The sequence below is a fragment of the Pipistrellus kuhlii genome, unplaced genomic scaffold (assembly GCF_014108245.1).
Source record: "Pipistrellus kuhlii isolate mPipKuh1 unplaced genomic scaffold, mPipKuh1.p scaffold_m20_p_9, whole genome shotgun sequence".
Lineage (NCBI taxonomy): Eukaryota > Metazoa > Chordata > Mammalia > Chiroptera > Vespertilionidae > Pipistrellus > Pipistrellus kuhlii.
In genome coordinates, this window is record NW_023425595.1 from 53,333,288 (window position 1) to 53,350,945 (window position 17,658).

The window sequence follows — 17,658 nt, forward strand, 5'->3', positions numbered from 1 at the left end:
TCTCCCTTTTTCTCAGTAAAAAAAAAAAATCAATAAAAATATATTTAAAAAAATAAAAGACAAGGAAGAAAATTATAATACTATTGATAAAAATAACTAGATAATGTAGTAATCAATAAATAATGTAATTTTTGTAGAAATGTATTAGAAAATTAACAAATACAATTAGCAAGAGCACATACTTTAGCCAGAAGATTCTGGTCAGTTTTGAATTCTCGAGTTACTTACTTGCACAGATTGCTTAATTTCTCCCAACTATTTTGTAAAGGGATAAGAGCATCTCTAATCTACCACATTTTTTAAGAATCAAGTGAAACATCAGGCATGAAATTGAGTAATGAAACAACAGAATATTGCATAAATGTACACTTTTATAACTTTAAAAGAATTCATAAGCAATCTCTGTTTCTGGCTGCTGGGTGTTGGCCAAAGAGTAGCCTAATAAAAGCAGAACTGTAGGAAGATGAATATGATGAGAGGAAAAGGAGGAGGATATAGGACCAGGACTATGTTGGTGCCAGCAAGAATAGGAGATATTTCAATAGGCAATGAAAATGAAATTAAAAGGCTGCACACTGTATGATTCCAATGACATGACATCTGGAAAAGGCAAAACTATAGAGATGGTAAAAAAAAAAAAATTAATAATGGTTGCTAGAAGTTAAAGAAGAGGGAGGAATGACTAAGTCTGACCAATCTGTACAATACTATAATGATGAATATATATGATTATACATTTGTCCAGACATATAAAATACAACACCCAGCATGAATCCTAAGCTAATGGCCTTCGGGTGATCATGATGGGTCGAGGAGGTTCATCAATTGTAACAAAGGCATCACTCTGGTAGAGGATGTTGAGAGAGGGGGGGTGGTGTATGTGTGGAGAAAAGGAGTTCTATGAACATAAAAATAAAGTTTATTAATTTAAAAAAGAGAGAAAGACATTGTGGCAGATTCTCATTTATCAGAAACAATTACTCATGTTATAAAAATAATGGTAGAAATAAACTAAAATATGAGTAAATAAAGATAATTGGTGCTAATTCTGCCTCTTGCTATATTCAAGTTAAGCATTAGCTTCCTATGAGTTGTCTCTTTCATCTGTTATAAAGCCATAATTTCCTAGCACTCATCTGACACACTGATAAATACTGAGTGAATGAATGTATGAGTGGACCAGATCTTCCTCATAGGGTTGTTGCATGAAATGAGATAATGTGTCAAAAGTGTTTTGTAACTTTAAAGAAATGGGTATATGAAAATACCTTTAGCTAACAGGAAGTCCATCTTTATTTTTTTTTTAATTTATTTTATTGATTTTGTACAGAGAGGAAGGGAGAGAGAGAGAGTTAGAAACATCGATGAGAGAGAGTCATCGATCAGCTGCCTCTTGCACACACCCCACTGGAGATGTGCCCGCAACCAAGGTACATGCCCTTGACCGGAATCAAACCCGGGACCTTTCAGTCCCCAAGCTGATGCTCTATCCACTGAGCCAAACTGATCTCAGCTGGAAGTCTGTCTTTAGACTTATTATTAAGAAAGTACCAATAAAGCTCTTCAACAATTAAATTGGTTACTTTCAAAGTAGTGAGCTCTTGTTCCTTAGTGTTTAAACATTGAAATTGAATGATCCTCCATCAGATAAGCAATAAGAACAGCTCCTGCTGTGAGCATGAGGGTGAATGTATAAAGTCCCATGCAAACTTAAGATTCTACATTTATTTATGAATGAGAGTAACATTTAATTAAATGTTTATTGGATGTTAGACCTGGTGCTAATCACTTTGCATTATCTCTCTATCCTTACAGCAATCCTTTGAGATAGATGATACTATCATAACCACAAAACATAGGCTAGAAGTTTAGGAACTTGTCTGCATCACAGGCTAGGAAGTAACTAGGAAAGGATTTTAACCCAAGCTTCTCTAAGGCCTGAGTCTTTACTTGAAAGTATATCATTACAGTCTAAGCCGGTTTAGCTCCGTGGTTAGAGTATTGGCCCACAGACTGAAGAGTCGAGGGTTCTGTTCCTGTGAAGGGCACACACCTCTGTTGCAGGCTTGATCCCTGGCCCTGGGTCTGGTCGGAGCACATATGGGAGGCAACCAATCTATGCATGTTTCCCACATTGGTTGTTTGCCTCTCACATGCGCTCTGACACATGATGTTTCTCTCTGTCAGTCTCTCCCCTTCTCTTCCACTCTAAAAATCAATGAAAATAATATCCTCAGGTGAGGATTAACAACAACAACAAAAAAAATATTATATTTATTGCCTCATAATAGTATCAATGACTCTTTGATTTGTTACTATGGCAATCACTGACCCTTAACTTTGTTTTAATTTACCTACTAACTGACTGTTAGTAGCTGGTTGGTGATTCAAGTCTATTTAATCAGTTCTACCAAATCAAAAGTAGCATTTCTGAGTTTATTAATTATGTATATATGAAAAGAAGTAAAAAAACAAAACAAAACAAAAAACAAAGAAAACGTTTTGGAAAATAGGTATCACCAAGACAATATTCCAGCAGCACTATGAAACCAATTAGGGAATCAGACTTCATCTGACCAGGCATTATTACAAACCTTACAATAATATTTTAGTAGATGATTGCTGCCCCAGGCACATGAAAATGTGCCATGTAGTACATATTGAATTGTCAATCCTAAATTTTAAAAAAGCATATTCCACTGAAAGTGTCTTTGTGCTTCAGGATAGTGTGGAAATAATTCTGCTGTTCATTTCTTTAAAATATATATTTTTTTGATTTTTTACAGAGAGGAAGGGAGAGGGATAGAAAGCTAGAAACATCGACCAGCTACCTCTTGCACACTCCCCACCAGGGATGTGCCTGCAACCAATGTACATGCCCTTGACCAGAATTGAACCCAGGACCCTTCAGTCCGCAGCCCAACACTCTATCCACTGAACCAAATCGGTTTTAGCCTGCTGTTCATTTCTTATTGCTCAAGCTAAGTGTTGTCCATCCTAACTTGATTTGGCTTTATATAAGGAATTGATTTTAACTTAGGCTGTTACTCATTGGGCCTTAGTAATTATGCCAAGAACACTTTTAAATTAACCTATGCTCTCCCAAATATTCATGCAAGCATGCATGTAAGAATAATTTAGAATGTGAAAAACAGTGCTGTCTTTCTTCCTTTGAGTTGAGTCTGTCACCACATCTACAGCAGAACAGGCAGTAAATGGGGGCAATGACTGGCTCTGTGACTGGTAGTTTCTGGAAAGATTGGCCTACCTCAGTGGTCGGCAAACTGTGGCTCACAAGCCACATGCGGCTCTTTGGCCCCTTGAGTGTGGCTCTTCCACAAAATACCATGTGTGAGCATGCACGTACAGTGCGATTGAAACTTCGTGGCCCGTATGCAGAAGTCGGTTTTCGGCTCTCAAAAGAAATTTCAATAGCTGTACTGTTGATATTTGGCTCTGTTGACTAATGAGTTTGCAGACCACTGGCCTACCTTATGGCTTCCAGGTTTGGTCAGATATCTACAGTTAAAACAAAGATCGTATTGATGTTTCTCTCTCTCTGCATCTGTTTTTGTTCATCAGTTTATGTTGTTCATTATATTCCACAAATGAGTGAGATCATGTGATATTTATCTTTTTCTGACATCAGTCAGAACCCCAAACCTCAGGGAAGGTAGGGAATGATGCGGGTAAAGGGGAAAGATCAGCCAAAGGACTTGTATACGTGCATAGAAGCCTAATCAATGGACATAGACAAAAGGGGATGGGAGTATAAATGGAAGGTGAAGAGTAATGGAAGAATAAAGACACATATGTAATACCTTAATCAACAAAGAAATTTAAAAATGAAACATGAAAAAAAAAAAAAACTAAAATCTTTATTTCTGCATTTCCTGAATGGGGTTATCTTAGTTGCTTCTCAGGGGAGGTGACTCAAACTGAGAACTGAAGGATGGTTATCAGGTGACTAGCCAAAGGGAAGACAGCAATAGTGGAGTGAGAGAACATTTCAGACCCAAAACCTTGTGGCTAGCATTAGTGTGCTGCATTTCAGAAACAGAAAAACACCTTTTGAGAGCTCTGTATCTGAAAAAAATTATTTCACCTCCTCTGTAGAGAGCAAAGCCTAAAACAATGGCTGACACTTGGTAAGTGCGCCACACATATGTAAGTGAATGAAAAAAAGGAACAGTGCTTGTTAGTGTAAGACCATGACATTTAATTGGTAACTGACCTTTCTCTGAATGCAGGGGTGCGAAGATTGCACTAATAGCAAGAAAAATTGAAATGCCCTTTTTAAAGATGTCAAAGATAATGATATGCTTTTATTTATTTATTTATTTATTTATTTAGAATTATTTATTGTTTAATGAATTACATGAGTCTCCTTTTCCCCCCATTGACCTCTCTCCGACTGCTCCCATCACCTAGCACATGTCCTCACTTCCTACTCTCTGTGTCCATTGGTTATGCTTATATGCATGCATACAACTTTGGTTGATCTTTTATCCCCTCACCCCTGTCTTCCCTCATAGGTTGGACAATCTGTTCAATGCTTCTCTGTCTCTGGTTCTATTTTTGTTCATCAGTTTATGTTGTTCATTATATTCCACAAATGAGGGAGATCATGTGATATTTATCTTTTTCTGACTGAGTTATTTCACTTAGCATAATGCTCTCCATGACCCTCCATGCTGTTGCAAATCCCTTCTTTTTTTTTTTTTTTATAGCAGTGTAGTATTTCATTGTGTAGATGTACCACAGTTTTCTAATCCAACTCATCTACTGATGAGTACTTAGACTATTTCCAGATTGTAGCTATTGTAAATTGTGCTGCTATGAACATAGGGGTTCATATATCCTTTCTGATTGGTGTTTATGTTTTCTTGGGATATATTCCTAGAAGTGGGATTATTGGGTCAAATGGAAGTTCCAATTTTAGTTTTTTGAGGAAACTCCATACTGTTCTCCACAGTGGCTGCACCAGTCTGCATTTCCACCAGCAGTGCAAGAGGGTTCCTTTTTCTCCACATCCTCACCAGCACTTGTCATTTTAAATGGTCATCTTTCAATTAAAACACCTGACCAGGCATATGAAATGTAAAACAAAATTCATATTATTTCAGCCAGTTTTATGATGCTATACAAATATTATTATATTTAAATATATGAGTGATCCCCATTTTGTCTCTCAGCTAAAGTTATTACTATTTAAATAGTTAGATTTGTATTCACAGTCAGATCATTCTCACACATACACACACACAATTTTTTTTTTATCTTCTTCCATTGTAGGTTATATTTAAATTGTCTAGTCAATCTTCTTGAATGTTTTCATTAATATAAAATATCTATCACACTTACGTTCGCCCAGGACAGCCCTCTCACTCTGGCCTTTTCTCTGCCCCTGGGCATAAAAGCATTCTGATGTCAGGGCCTGTGTACCTGCTATTCCCAACAAGAATATTCTTCTCCCAATCTGAGTGGCTGCCTACTTATCATTTAGATCTTAGCTCAGTACTACTGTATAAAATGACCTCTCCAGCTTTCCTAGAGAAAGAACATGGCACAGCGCCTGGCCCAGCACAGGCACTCCACAAATAGTGGCCATGATTATTTGTCATGTTAAACAAGAAATGCCACTTGAATGCTTTTGATTAGTCGCAGCGCAATGGAAGCCACTTGATACCTTTGTAGTTTTTACAACCACCTAATAAATATTAGTATCCCTCATTTTACAATTAGATTATTCAGAGAGATTAAATTGTTTGCCCAAGGTCATGGCCCATAACCTGCATAGTATGTTTGTCTTACAAAAAACCACACAAAACAAACAAACAAAAAAACACCCATGTGTTGAATTTCTTTTGCACCACATAAATTTTGATTAAAATAAATAAAATGTGCAAGTGATGTCATTTTATTGGACTTACACATAATGAAATTAAGATGGTTAGGCTAGTAGAGTTTTCTGGTTGAATTAGCCTCACAATCCTTTCTATTTGTGGCACCACTGCCTGAACCCAACTGAAAATTTAAATTATGCTTCTTTTTTTTTCTTTCATTTTCTAGTCAATAGCGAATTAAAATTCCTTAAATACTTAGAGTTGTTATCTACTACACAAATTAGCTCTTGAGTCTTGTTAGTAGCCACGTTGTTTCACGTAGGAGAAAAGGAATCAGTGAATATCTGAAAGGCACTGAGCTATGTTTTATATTCTTATATGTCATACCCAAAAGAGGAGAGTGTCCTGCATGTCTGGGGTTGGGTGCAAATTAGAAGGTGGGTGTTGAGAATCTGTCTTATTCGGAGATGGATTTTAATGAGGTAAAAAACCTTCAAGGTAGTGCTCAGAAGAAAATGAAAAAAGAAAAGAATGGAAGCTGATTCTCTGGGCCCACAATGAGATAAAAGAAATGTAGCTTGAAACTAAGAAAAGGAGTTGGAGTTTAGGTAAATAGGTGAAAAGTGCCTTAGAAATTCAGCCCTCCCTTTTACAGATGAGGGAGAGGAGGCATTGAATTAAAATACAGGTCAATTGGCAAGTGAAATCAGGAGTGGGGTTTTGTGCTGACTGCCTTGTGTGTTTTACTTTACCTTACTCTGCCACACATAAAAATCAATTAACGGATGTTGATTTGACTCTGTTCAAAAAGTCACTTGAGCTAAATAGTGGAAAAGCTGCTCTCTAGGAGAGAACTAATACAAAGAAATAATAAAGTGCATTTTTTAATACTAAAGAGCTGAGCCATGGTCAAGCTTCCTAATTAGGTCAGGATAATTTAAAATGCACTAAAAACCATCCCAGGGGGTGATATAAAAATTCATATTTTTGCCCTAGATGCTACCCCTGTGACCTTAGAGGTTTCAGAAGAGCAATAATTTAGCCTCACTTCCTATGAGATCTAGGTATTTATACAGACAGCAGACTGTACAAAAAAGAAAATGCAAAAACAAAAACTCAAGGAGTACCAAGATTTCAACTTTTTATAAATAGCTGCCCTTTTATTCTTAAGTCTTCTTTAAGAAATACTGACAGAGTTTATGTCCCTGTTAATGTGAAATGACAGATTATTCATTTCAGGACACTGCCAAAAGCCACAGGATAAATGATTCAATGCAACCTCAACTATGCTTTTTTAGTTTAAAAGTTCTCAGTTTGGGGATATATCCAATTTCACAGCTTCTTTCCATTTTGGTAACAGCTCGGTGGAAAAACTTAGGAGCCGGTCCACAGTCACTCCAAAAGCATTTACCCAGTTCTGTTGTGCGTGGTTTTAACATCTCTCACTTTGTGAGATCAATTTCTCGTTAGTGCTAAGCCAAATGCTTCCAGGGGGAAATGAAGAAAGGTGTTTAGTTGAGACTTTTTTTTTTTTTTTTTTTTTTTTTTTTTTTTTTTTTTTTTTTACCAAACTATTCAAGTGCCTATAAAGAAGAAATAACTTTAATAAAATAGAAAGAAAATGGTATAAATACTCACAGGTTTATATCTAGCTAATAAATAGTGGTATTCAAAGCTTTGCATTGCTATTAAGGAAAAAGTTAAGCATTCATGCTAATCGACACATCATAGCACTATGTAGCTAAACCAGGGAAAATAATGAGGAAAAAAATTAACGGTGAAAATAAAGACAGAAATTTCAATCCTAGCACATCCAGTGAACACAAAATGCCTTACTGCCCCTTCTACACTTTTACTCTGCCCCACAGTGGTTAAAGAGCCAGAGCTCTCATCATGGATCCTCATGGAAAAAAGGTGGTGTGATAAATGAATTCACACTACAATGTGGTGATTCACCAGATACTCATGAGGAATCTGAGCCCTATTTAACCACCCCTTGTTGACTACTTATTGTGCTAGTATAAAGCTCATTTCCTTCCTCAAATAAGTTTCAGTCTAGGGAAAACATAATATGCTGAGGTCTGGCATACTGAGGAATGTACTAGAAGCATATGAGGACAGAGGAATAATGAGGTACAAGTAGAAAGACAGTAACTGAGGGTCAGGGAACATCACCCAGACATAATTGGAGCAACAACAACAGAAAGATTAGAGAGTAATAAGTAGTCTTCCGGACAGCTATGAGACTGGGAAGCAGGAAAAGTCTGGTCCACTGGGGGAAAACTATTTGCAAAGATCCAAGTCATGGGATCTCCAGAGAATGACAAGAAAGTTATTACAAATGAAAGGTAAGATTGGCATAGATGTGAGAAAGCAGCAAGGAATCTGATATGAGAATGGAGAGGCAGAGAGAGGTTATGAAGGATGTCATATGTCATACTAAGGAGTTTGGATTTTATCCTGAATAGAGTATGGAGACATGGATGGGCAGGAAGTTAATTGCTAGCATTATTAGAGGACACATTGTGAAGGCAGTGGCACTAACACATTTGATTTTTGCTGTTGTTTTTTAATTGGTTTCAGAGAGAGGAAGGAGGCGGAATAGAGAGATAGAAATATTCATGATGAAAGAGAATCAGCTGCTTCCTGCATATGTTCAAGCCCCCAACCCGGGCATGTGCCCTGACTGGAAATTGAACCATGACTTCCAAGTTCATAGATCAATGCTCCACCACTGAACAGCACCAGCCAGGCAACATGATTAAATAGGAAATGGCCTGCTATTGGAGGCAGAGGAAACAGAATGACAATAACATAGATGGATTCTAGTGAGAAGCTCAGATAAGGTGTGATGGTGAGAGAAACTGGTTAAGCCCAAACCCAAAGCTCTGAAGAAAGCTGTGAGGCACCTGGCATTCAGAAAAGACTCCTAAATACTCAGAAATGAGATAGCTCCTCCAGAGCCAGGTAGCTGAGCCAGTCTTGCTTGTGGAAATGTTTTACCAGCACAGCCTCTCCGACCCCATCCACACCCGCCTCGCCTCTGTGTATGTACCAGTAAAAGCACATTAGAGAGAGAAAGATATTCTTCTCGGGCTTTGCTTTAATGGGAGCTGTTAGGCTTTTTCTTTCCCTTCTCACCTCCAAACTCCAGTGAGGGGAAGTTTACAAGGACTCACGCAAAGAAACGGTAAAACTAGTTATTTGATTCCTTGATTGAATTTTGCTTAGGCAACAGACTTGCTGATGGGCTCCTGGCCCTGCTTAAATAGAGGAGCACATACCTGGAGAGAGGTGACAGGCAGCAGAAAGGGAGCGGCAGGAGAGAAGCCTATACTCTCCCTCCCCCCATTTAGAAGGCAAGAGGATGTGCAGCTGCCATGGGTTGGACAGACTTGGAGAAGGTTGGCATGCACAAGCTTGCTGAGCTCCAGGAGCTGCCGAAGCTGGAAAAGGTGGGGCCTAAAATGGAGACTGCATGAGGGGACCCTGCAGTGAGGAGGCCCAAAGACGCATAGATGTGCTCACAGAGTCAGTGCTAGAGGATCTGCTTCCACAGTGGCTTGGGGGACAGTAGCTTTGCCCAGAGTGACAGCTGCACCCCAGTAAGGACCACAACAGAAACTGAGTAAGGGACACTGGCTCCTTTCCATCTCTCTCCTCCTTACTCTGACACACAGAGGAGAAGAAGAACTGGGAAAGAGAGGAGGAAAGCTGTGAAGAGAGACACTCTCCATGCTGCTCATTGCATCCGCAGGGTCCTGAGTCCAGGTCATTTGTCAGAGCTAAGCTAGAGGTGAGGAGGAGGAGGGCAGGAAATCAGAGAGAACTTTTACCTTTTTAAGAACTGAAATTTATTTAAAAGCTATAAGACATCTGAAGGAAACGGAAAAGTGGTTTTAACAGAACATGGTTAAAGGCAGTGATTAGATAAAGTAAAACCACCTCACGTGTGTTCCTCACTGCATTTAGACTCCCCAGTAAGCCATAAAAAAGAGAATAGATTTGACTTGACCAACTTTTATTGAGGGGAAAGTAAATGATGACTTCTGAGATCATAGTCTGAATTATGTCGTGAGCTTTAAAAAAAAAAAGAAAGAAATGCTCTAATCTTTCCTTCTCTGGGCACACTTACCTCATCTATAATACAAAGGACTTTCTGGTGGTTCCTAACCTTGTTTTCATCCCAGAATCCCTTGAGAATCTGAGAAAAAATTACATCCGAGGAATCTTACTGATCAAGTTGAAGATTATATGGATTTCTCCACAAAATAGATACATGCACACCCAGAATTTATCATACAAATTCACACAAAATAGGTTTCCCTTAGTGAGAGGATGGTTTCATGGAAATGATAGAGTAGGTCTGCATATGTTAAGTTTGATGTGCCCATGACAAATAAATTCTTGTAGAAATATTCTTCAGAACAAGATCAGTGTGTGTGTGTGTGTGTGTGTGTGTGTGTGTGTGTGTGTGTGTGTGTATTTGAGCAGGGGTGGGCTGGGGGAAAGAGTTGTTTTGTTTGCTTAATTACAAGCACTTAATATCCAACCCTGACAAAGAGGCAGCCTCCCCTCTTGCCCTTTTTCAGAGCCGGGAGGCTGTGAACTTTCAGTGGCTTAGCACTAAAGGGTCTGCAGTTTCTTCAGGTTGCCTGCAGTGATGCTCAGAGCCAGGAATGAGGCCCATTAATTAAAGTCACTTCTGCACTTAGGCTTCCTCTCCTTCTTCAAGGCTGTCATGCATGTCTTTCTGGGTCACTTCACTTCTTCCTTCCAGCCAAACTGCATCTAACGGGAAGAGCAGGTGACGGCCCAGCCTCCTTGAGCGCATATGGCCCTTCACTTTCAAAATAATTCACGGATCAAGTTGAAGAGTTTGAGTTTCTCTCATTTCCATCATCTGCAGGAAGCATGTGCCTTCTCTTGTTACCCTTGAGTTTCCACTTCTGTCAACTTCTATTGTAGGTCAGAGCTGCCACCAAGCGTGTGATCTTATGCAAAGTTCTCTTTTGATGTTTCCTTTGGATCGATGTACGGTAGCTGAAAGTGCAGAACAAATTTTAGAAACCAGCAGGCCTGGCTTAAAATCCTGGGAGTTTTTTCAGTCCTTTGTACCTTATTTTCTTCCTCTTTCTTTATCAATTGAGTATAATAATATATTCTGGGGTCTTTGTAAGAAATAAAATAAAGTATTCAATGAGCTTTGTAAACAGCCTGGCAAATTATAGAAGCATAACAAATATTATCAAAACAAACTTTAAGCCATTTTATTTTTTCAAAGTGGCTTGTAGTTCTCTATAGAGAGTCATCAACATATAAGAGAAGAGAGCAAGAAAAATGAAAAGAGCTGAAACCGGTTTGGCTCAGTGGTAGAGCATTGGTCTGTGGACTGAAAGGTCCCGGGTTGGATTCTGGTCAAGGGCATGTACCTTGGTTGCGGGCACATCCCCGGTAGGGGGTGTGCAAGAAGCAGCTGGTCGATGTTTCTCTCCCATCGATGTTTCTAGCTCTCTATCTCTCTCCCTTCTTCTCTGTAAAAAATCAATAAAATATATTTTAAAAGAAAATGAAAAGAAACAGAGAACTATAAAAAATTTCAGGAAATAATGAAAGAGCAAAAACTACATACCTATCAATAATTTATTTAAGCAAATGGGCTAAATGCTCCAATGAAAAGACATAGGGTGACTAAATGGATACAGCATGAAATTCGTGCAAGTGGCTTAGCCCTTACAGCTGTGGCAGCTTCCTTGGCAGCCCAGGCTTCATCTGAGGGGTCGTTGGGCCGTCCAATCTAATTAGCATATTATGCTTTTAATATTATAGATATACATACACATATATATGTATATACATATCAGACAAAATAGACTTTAAGATGAATGCTATAACAATAGACAAAAAGAGCATTTTATAATATAAAGGGATCAATCTAACAAGAGGATATAACTTTTATGAACATCTATGCACCTGATTTAGAAGCCCCTATGTATAGAAAACAAGTATTGTTAAATCTTTACCCAGACTTATCAATGAGAAGGCCCAAATAAATAAAATCAGGAATAAAAAAGAAGTGATAACGGACACCATAGAAATACAAAGAATGATAAGAAAATAGGATGAAAAAATTGTATTGTATGCCAACAAATTGGACAACCTGGAATAAATAGATAAATTTATAGAAATATTCAATCTTCCAAGACTGAATCAGAAAGAACCAAAATCTAAACACACTGGTAAATGCTAACAGTATTAAATCAGTAGTCAAAAAACTCCCAACAAACAAAGGTCCTGTACTAGATGGATTCACAGGACAATTTTCCAAACATTCAAATAATTAACACCTATTCTTCTCAAACTATTTCAAAAAACTGAAAAGTTGGAAAAGCTCATAGACTCACTTTTCAAGGCCTGGAATATCTTGATACCAAAGCCAGATAAAGAAGATAAGACACTACAAAAGAAGGAGGAGGAGGAGGAGGAGAAACAGAAAAGAGAAAAGAAGAAAATGAGCCAATATCTCTGAAGAACACAGATGCAAAAAATTATCAACAAAATATTAGCAAACCCAATTAAACTATACATTAAAAGATACCCTATGATGAAGTGGAATTTATTCCTGGAATGCAAAATTGGTTTTAATATCTATTTGTCAATTAATATGCTATACCACATAAACAAAATGAAGAATAAAAATTATCTAATCTTATCAATAGATGCAGAAAAGCTTTTCATAAAATCCAACATCTGTTTATGATAAAAATGCTAAGTAGGATTAGGGGGGTATACCTTAACATAATAAAGTCCATATGTGACAAAATCACAGCAAACATTTTACTCAATGGTAAAAAGCTAAAAGCTTTTTCTTTAAAATCAGGAACAAGAAATGATAAAGATGCCCACTTTCGTCACTTTTATTCAACATAATATTGGAAGTTCGAGCCACAGCAATCAGACAAGAAAAATAAATAAAAGTCACCCACATTGGAAAGGAAATCATATAATTACTTGCATTTAACATGGTATTATATTTACAGAACCCTAAAGACTGAGGGAAGGAGAAGGGTGAGGGGATAAGAAATCAACCAAAGGACTTCTTTGCATAGAGATGAGCATAACCAATGGGCACAGATGGAGGTGGGGGGAAGGTGAGGGCATGTGTTGAGGGTTGGGGGCAGGAGGGGGGAGGACAATGGGGGGAAAAGGAGACTTATGTAATACTTTAAACAATAAAAAATATACAATTTAAATTTAAAAAACAAAAGATTCCACACACAAAAAAATACTAAACTTATAAATGAATTCAATAAAGTAGTAGGATACAAAATCAATATTCAAAAATCAGTTATACATTTGATACACCAATAATGAGCTTTCAGGAAATTTAGAAAACAATCCCATTTACAATTGAATAAAAAAAGAATAAAACATATAAGACTAAATATAACTAAGTAAAAGACCTATACTCCGAATATAAGACATTGAAGAAATTGAAGAAAATGTAAATAAATGGAAGCATATACCATGCTCAGGAATATACAAAATTGGCATAATCAAAACGTCCTTATTACCCAAAAGCAATGTATAGATTCAATGTAATTCCTATCAAAATACCAGTAAGATTTTTCACTGAACTAAAGCAAAATAAAAACAATCACAAAATTTATATGGGATCACAAAAGACTGAATACCCAATGCTATCTGTGGAAAAAATAACCAAGTTGGAAGGATCATACCAGTTAATATCTAGCTGTACTACAAAGCAATAGTAATCAAAAGAACATTTTACTGGCATAAACACAGACAGATCACTGGAGCAGAATGAAGAGCCTAGAAATAAACCACACCTAACAAGATTAACAAGACAGAGATCTTCTGATCAAGTAAAAGAAGAAAGCCAGGGTATCTCCAGAAGCAGATGGAGAAGTTAAGAAACCAGAATATATGTACTAAGCATGATTTGATACTGGATATAGAATGCTGGTTTGCATTTCTAAGAGCTCTCTTTACCCCCAACAGACCTTCACCTCACCACTACCTTACTACACTAGTCCAAGTTCAGGGATGCTTCTTTAGAATTAATCCCCAGATCTGAAAATTCCAGCTGTAGTAGTCACATGGTAATAATAGCAGAGGGGAGAAGACAGAAGCAGAAAACTGCAAGGAAATATTTATTTGATATTCAATTATCTAGTAATTAGGTATGCAAAAGAAAGGCATGATCATTGTCTAATCTATTTTTTATTTCTTAAGTTAAAAAATGACCTCATCTGATAAGTATGTGGTATATGAATCAGTAAACAGGCTTTTGGTTAAATGATATTGCCTCTTGACAGATAAAAAAAAAAACCAAAAAACATCACAATATTTAAAATTCTTCATTCCTCAGTGTATCAGTGGCCTAAAGTACAGAAGTGTTCATAAACTATCTTTAAAAGGAGAATATAATATGTTGTCTGCTGTCAGTGAGAAAGGACTTATCTTAAATCAAGAGCTGAAATAGTGCCTTATCTAGGATACATTTCTTTCTTTAAAGGAGGTGAACTTTTAAGCCAAACTTCTCACCTACATAAGTTTGAATTTACACAGGACAGTAAAATCAGGATACTGACAATCTGTGGAGATAATAGTCATTTGGCTAAATTTAAATAGATTGTTATTCACACAAGATAATGCCTATTTATTTACAAAAATATATATAATTTTTGCTTCAAATGTATCTTTTTTGTAGCATTGCATTTGGGGGATTAAAATGGTATAAATACATTAATTCCATTTTGATAGAAACTGAGTGCTGTCTAAATAAATGAACATAATTTTTGATGGGCCATCTTGAAAGGATTATATAACTTTTAAGATCGCTGTTTTTCAAATGTCTGAAGTTAATATTCCTCCTAGACATAAATTACAAAATAAAACCAGCTATTCCTAGTTTGCTTTGCTCCTGAATGTGTCTCTGTTCTATATGCTGTAAATCAAATTTGATCTATATTAAAAACAATTTGATGTTTTGAAACTGATATCTTTATTGATGACAATATCTAAGTGCAAATTTGTAATATTCAGCAACCTAGAATCTCATCCAATTGTTACAAAGTGCTCAATCATCTCAATAACTGTCAGGTCTGAGCAATTGGCAAGATTGAACCCACACTTTAAAATAACATAAAAGATGTTGACTGAACAGACTCATCCATTTTTATATCCTAAATAGTTTAATATTATCACATTGCTATGGCATAAACTATTATTTTCAGAACTAGGAGGATCCAATTTTAGGATTTTAAGTCCAGTGGAGTCACTGGCTCTTACCAAAAGCAATATAGTCTATTTCCTCTTTCCTAAAAGAAGTTAGTCCAAACTCCAGTGGCATATCAAATAAAACTACAACAGCCACTTCTATTATGTTTCAGGTTGCTTGAGTAGGTTGATGCACCAGTGAAATATATATTTCAGGAGCTTAGAAGAGAGAAAAGGACAAAAGTACTAATTAAATTTAAATCCGTATATTTCTGGAATGATGACTACACAGGAGAATACGGTAATCCTAAATGTCAACCTCATTTTCACTGAACTTTAAAAATTTTTTAATAATGCTGTAATTTTTCACCTTCATATAAGGCTCAAGGTCCATTTTTAACAAAGGTCTCGAAAGAGCCCACATGCAAACTCAGGTATCATGTTTTTATGTTTAAAAAGTGCAATGTGAGCAGCCAGGTATGGGTCCCAGGTCTCATTTACATACCCTTGCTTCAGGAGTGGCACCGCAGAGAAACTCCCATAAATCATCTCCTGGCTGTACACAATTAATTTTACTTTCTGTACCTGCCCGCCTCTATGTTTTTATGCTATTTCTTTTTTATATTTAATTGTTGAGGTCGCCCATGGTTTGAGGTGAAATACCCAAGCTTAATATTAAAATATTGCTGGATAATATTATAGTATAAGTTTTAATAACCCAATTCAAGGTCACCTTTTCCCACAAGTTTTAAGATTAACTGTCAAAAAAGTAACCAAAGAAAAATAACCTGTAACGTCCTAACCCTTTTATATATGAGAGGATATTAAGTGGGTTTCCTGCATAATTTCGTGAAGGGTAAAACATTTCTACCATCATAAGTGTATTTTTCCAGAAATATTTTATCTTATTTATTGTTACTTGGAAGTGATTTCAGACTTCATGAGAGTTTCTTACTACTTAGCTTATTTTCAATAAAACAAAGGGAAAACCCCTCTTTTAATGATTTTCAGAATAGCTATTCTTCCAGACGGGAATCTGCGGATCCTAAATGCTTCTAAATCAGATGAGGGAAAGTACATTTGCCGAGGGGAAAATGTGTTTGGTTCTGCTGAAATCATAGCTGCAGTATCTGTCAAAGGTAAGAAAATGTGGCTAAATATTTCCTAAGCCTAATTTCATGGGCCTTATCAGAAAGTGAATAGATATAATATGCATGTGTATATGTATGTGTGCATGCTCCTGTTTATAAACTACATCGTAAAAATAGAACTAACACAGCCACATGGTCTCTTTCCATTATTCAGGGCACTGTAAAGAAATGGAATTCTTGTTGGTAGAAATTTAAATCTGTTTCTTTGAACACAATATGTAAGAGGATGAAGACAATGTTGGGAAGTTTTAGTTGATATCTCAAAATTTAAAAGTATGCTAACAGCATAAAATATTTTTTGTCTACCAAGATTAATTTTAGCGATAATCAGTAATATTCTCTTATTACCACTTGGACAGAGGATTTGGGGTAGAAAGTAAGAAGGAGGACATGGGTGTGGCATGTGGGAGTGAGTTCAGAGAAACTGACATGCCAGAGCTGCCTTTTGACTTTGCATCAATGGAATTTTTTACATAATGCTATTTTTTAACATTGCAAATATTGCCACTTAAATGTATACTTCTAAAGTGAACTGGATGTCAACCCTAGAACCTTCGAGACTACATGTCACTGCTTCATACTAAGAAAATCTTATATTTTAGATAGTGTCTTTGTTAGCAGAGGAATATTTTTCAGAGTGAACTCTCTACTTAATTGATTTTCCATTTGTGCATGTATTTTATAGTGAGTCATATTAGGGCCATAAAAAGGTAAAATTGTTAATTTTTCTCTTTCTTTAGAAATAGGAAAAGGAAATAGACAGCACTCTGAGATTTTTAGGGAAGGAGCAAACATCACTAGAAGGAACACAATTTAAATGATGTCTTCATTTATTATAGACACTACAGGAATCAAACTCTGCTTCTACTTCCAGTCTTTTTCTTAATCCTTCTCTGTGCTAAACAATGAGGCAGTACTGGATCCAAGGACTTTCTTTTATAGCAACAAAAGTGTTCTTGCACTTTCCAATATATATATATATATATTGTTGTTAAATGGAATATATACTTACTGGGAATATTCTAATTCTTAAAAAGTTTAAACCACAGTATGATGTGATTGTCCTCTCTGATGAAGCCAGAGAGTAGATTGCCACATGGAATATCTGACTTCTAAAATGTCAGCATTCATAATGACATTCCTTTCCTGGCATCGCACCCACTTTCTTCTCAGTGACTATTCAGAAGGATGTTGCACATTAAAGGATCTTAACCATCCCTGATTAAGCATGATGCTTCATCAGATTGTGCTACTGTCAACAATAGAGCTGGAATAGGAAAATTGAGCTAATTGTTAATCATTTGTGTCAGTCTTCTTCAGGTATCTACAATCAGAATTCCAGGAAATAAAAACAACATCAAAATCCTATCTCCATCACTTCCCTACTTTATTCAAAATAGCAAGTTATATTGCAATTA

The 17,658-nt window shown here is 36.5% G+C and overlaps 1 protein-coding gene across 1 annotated transcript in view; it reads left to right on the plus strand.

The window, feature by feature from the left end:
* The window catches only part of CNTN5 (contactin 5), a 720,133-nt gene that overhangs the window by 578,155 nt on the left and 124,320 nt on the right, over positions 1 to 17,658 (plus strand). The window contains exon 13 of the mRNA XM_036427705.2: positions 16,101 to 16,228. Coding sequence (XP_036283598.1) covers positions 16,101 to 16,228 — 128 coding nt within the window. The remainder of the gene's footprint in view (positions 1 to 16,100; positions 16,229 to 17,658) is intronic.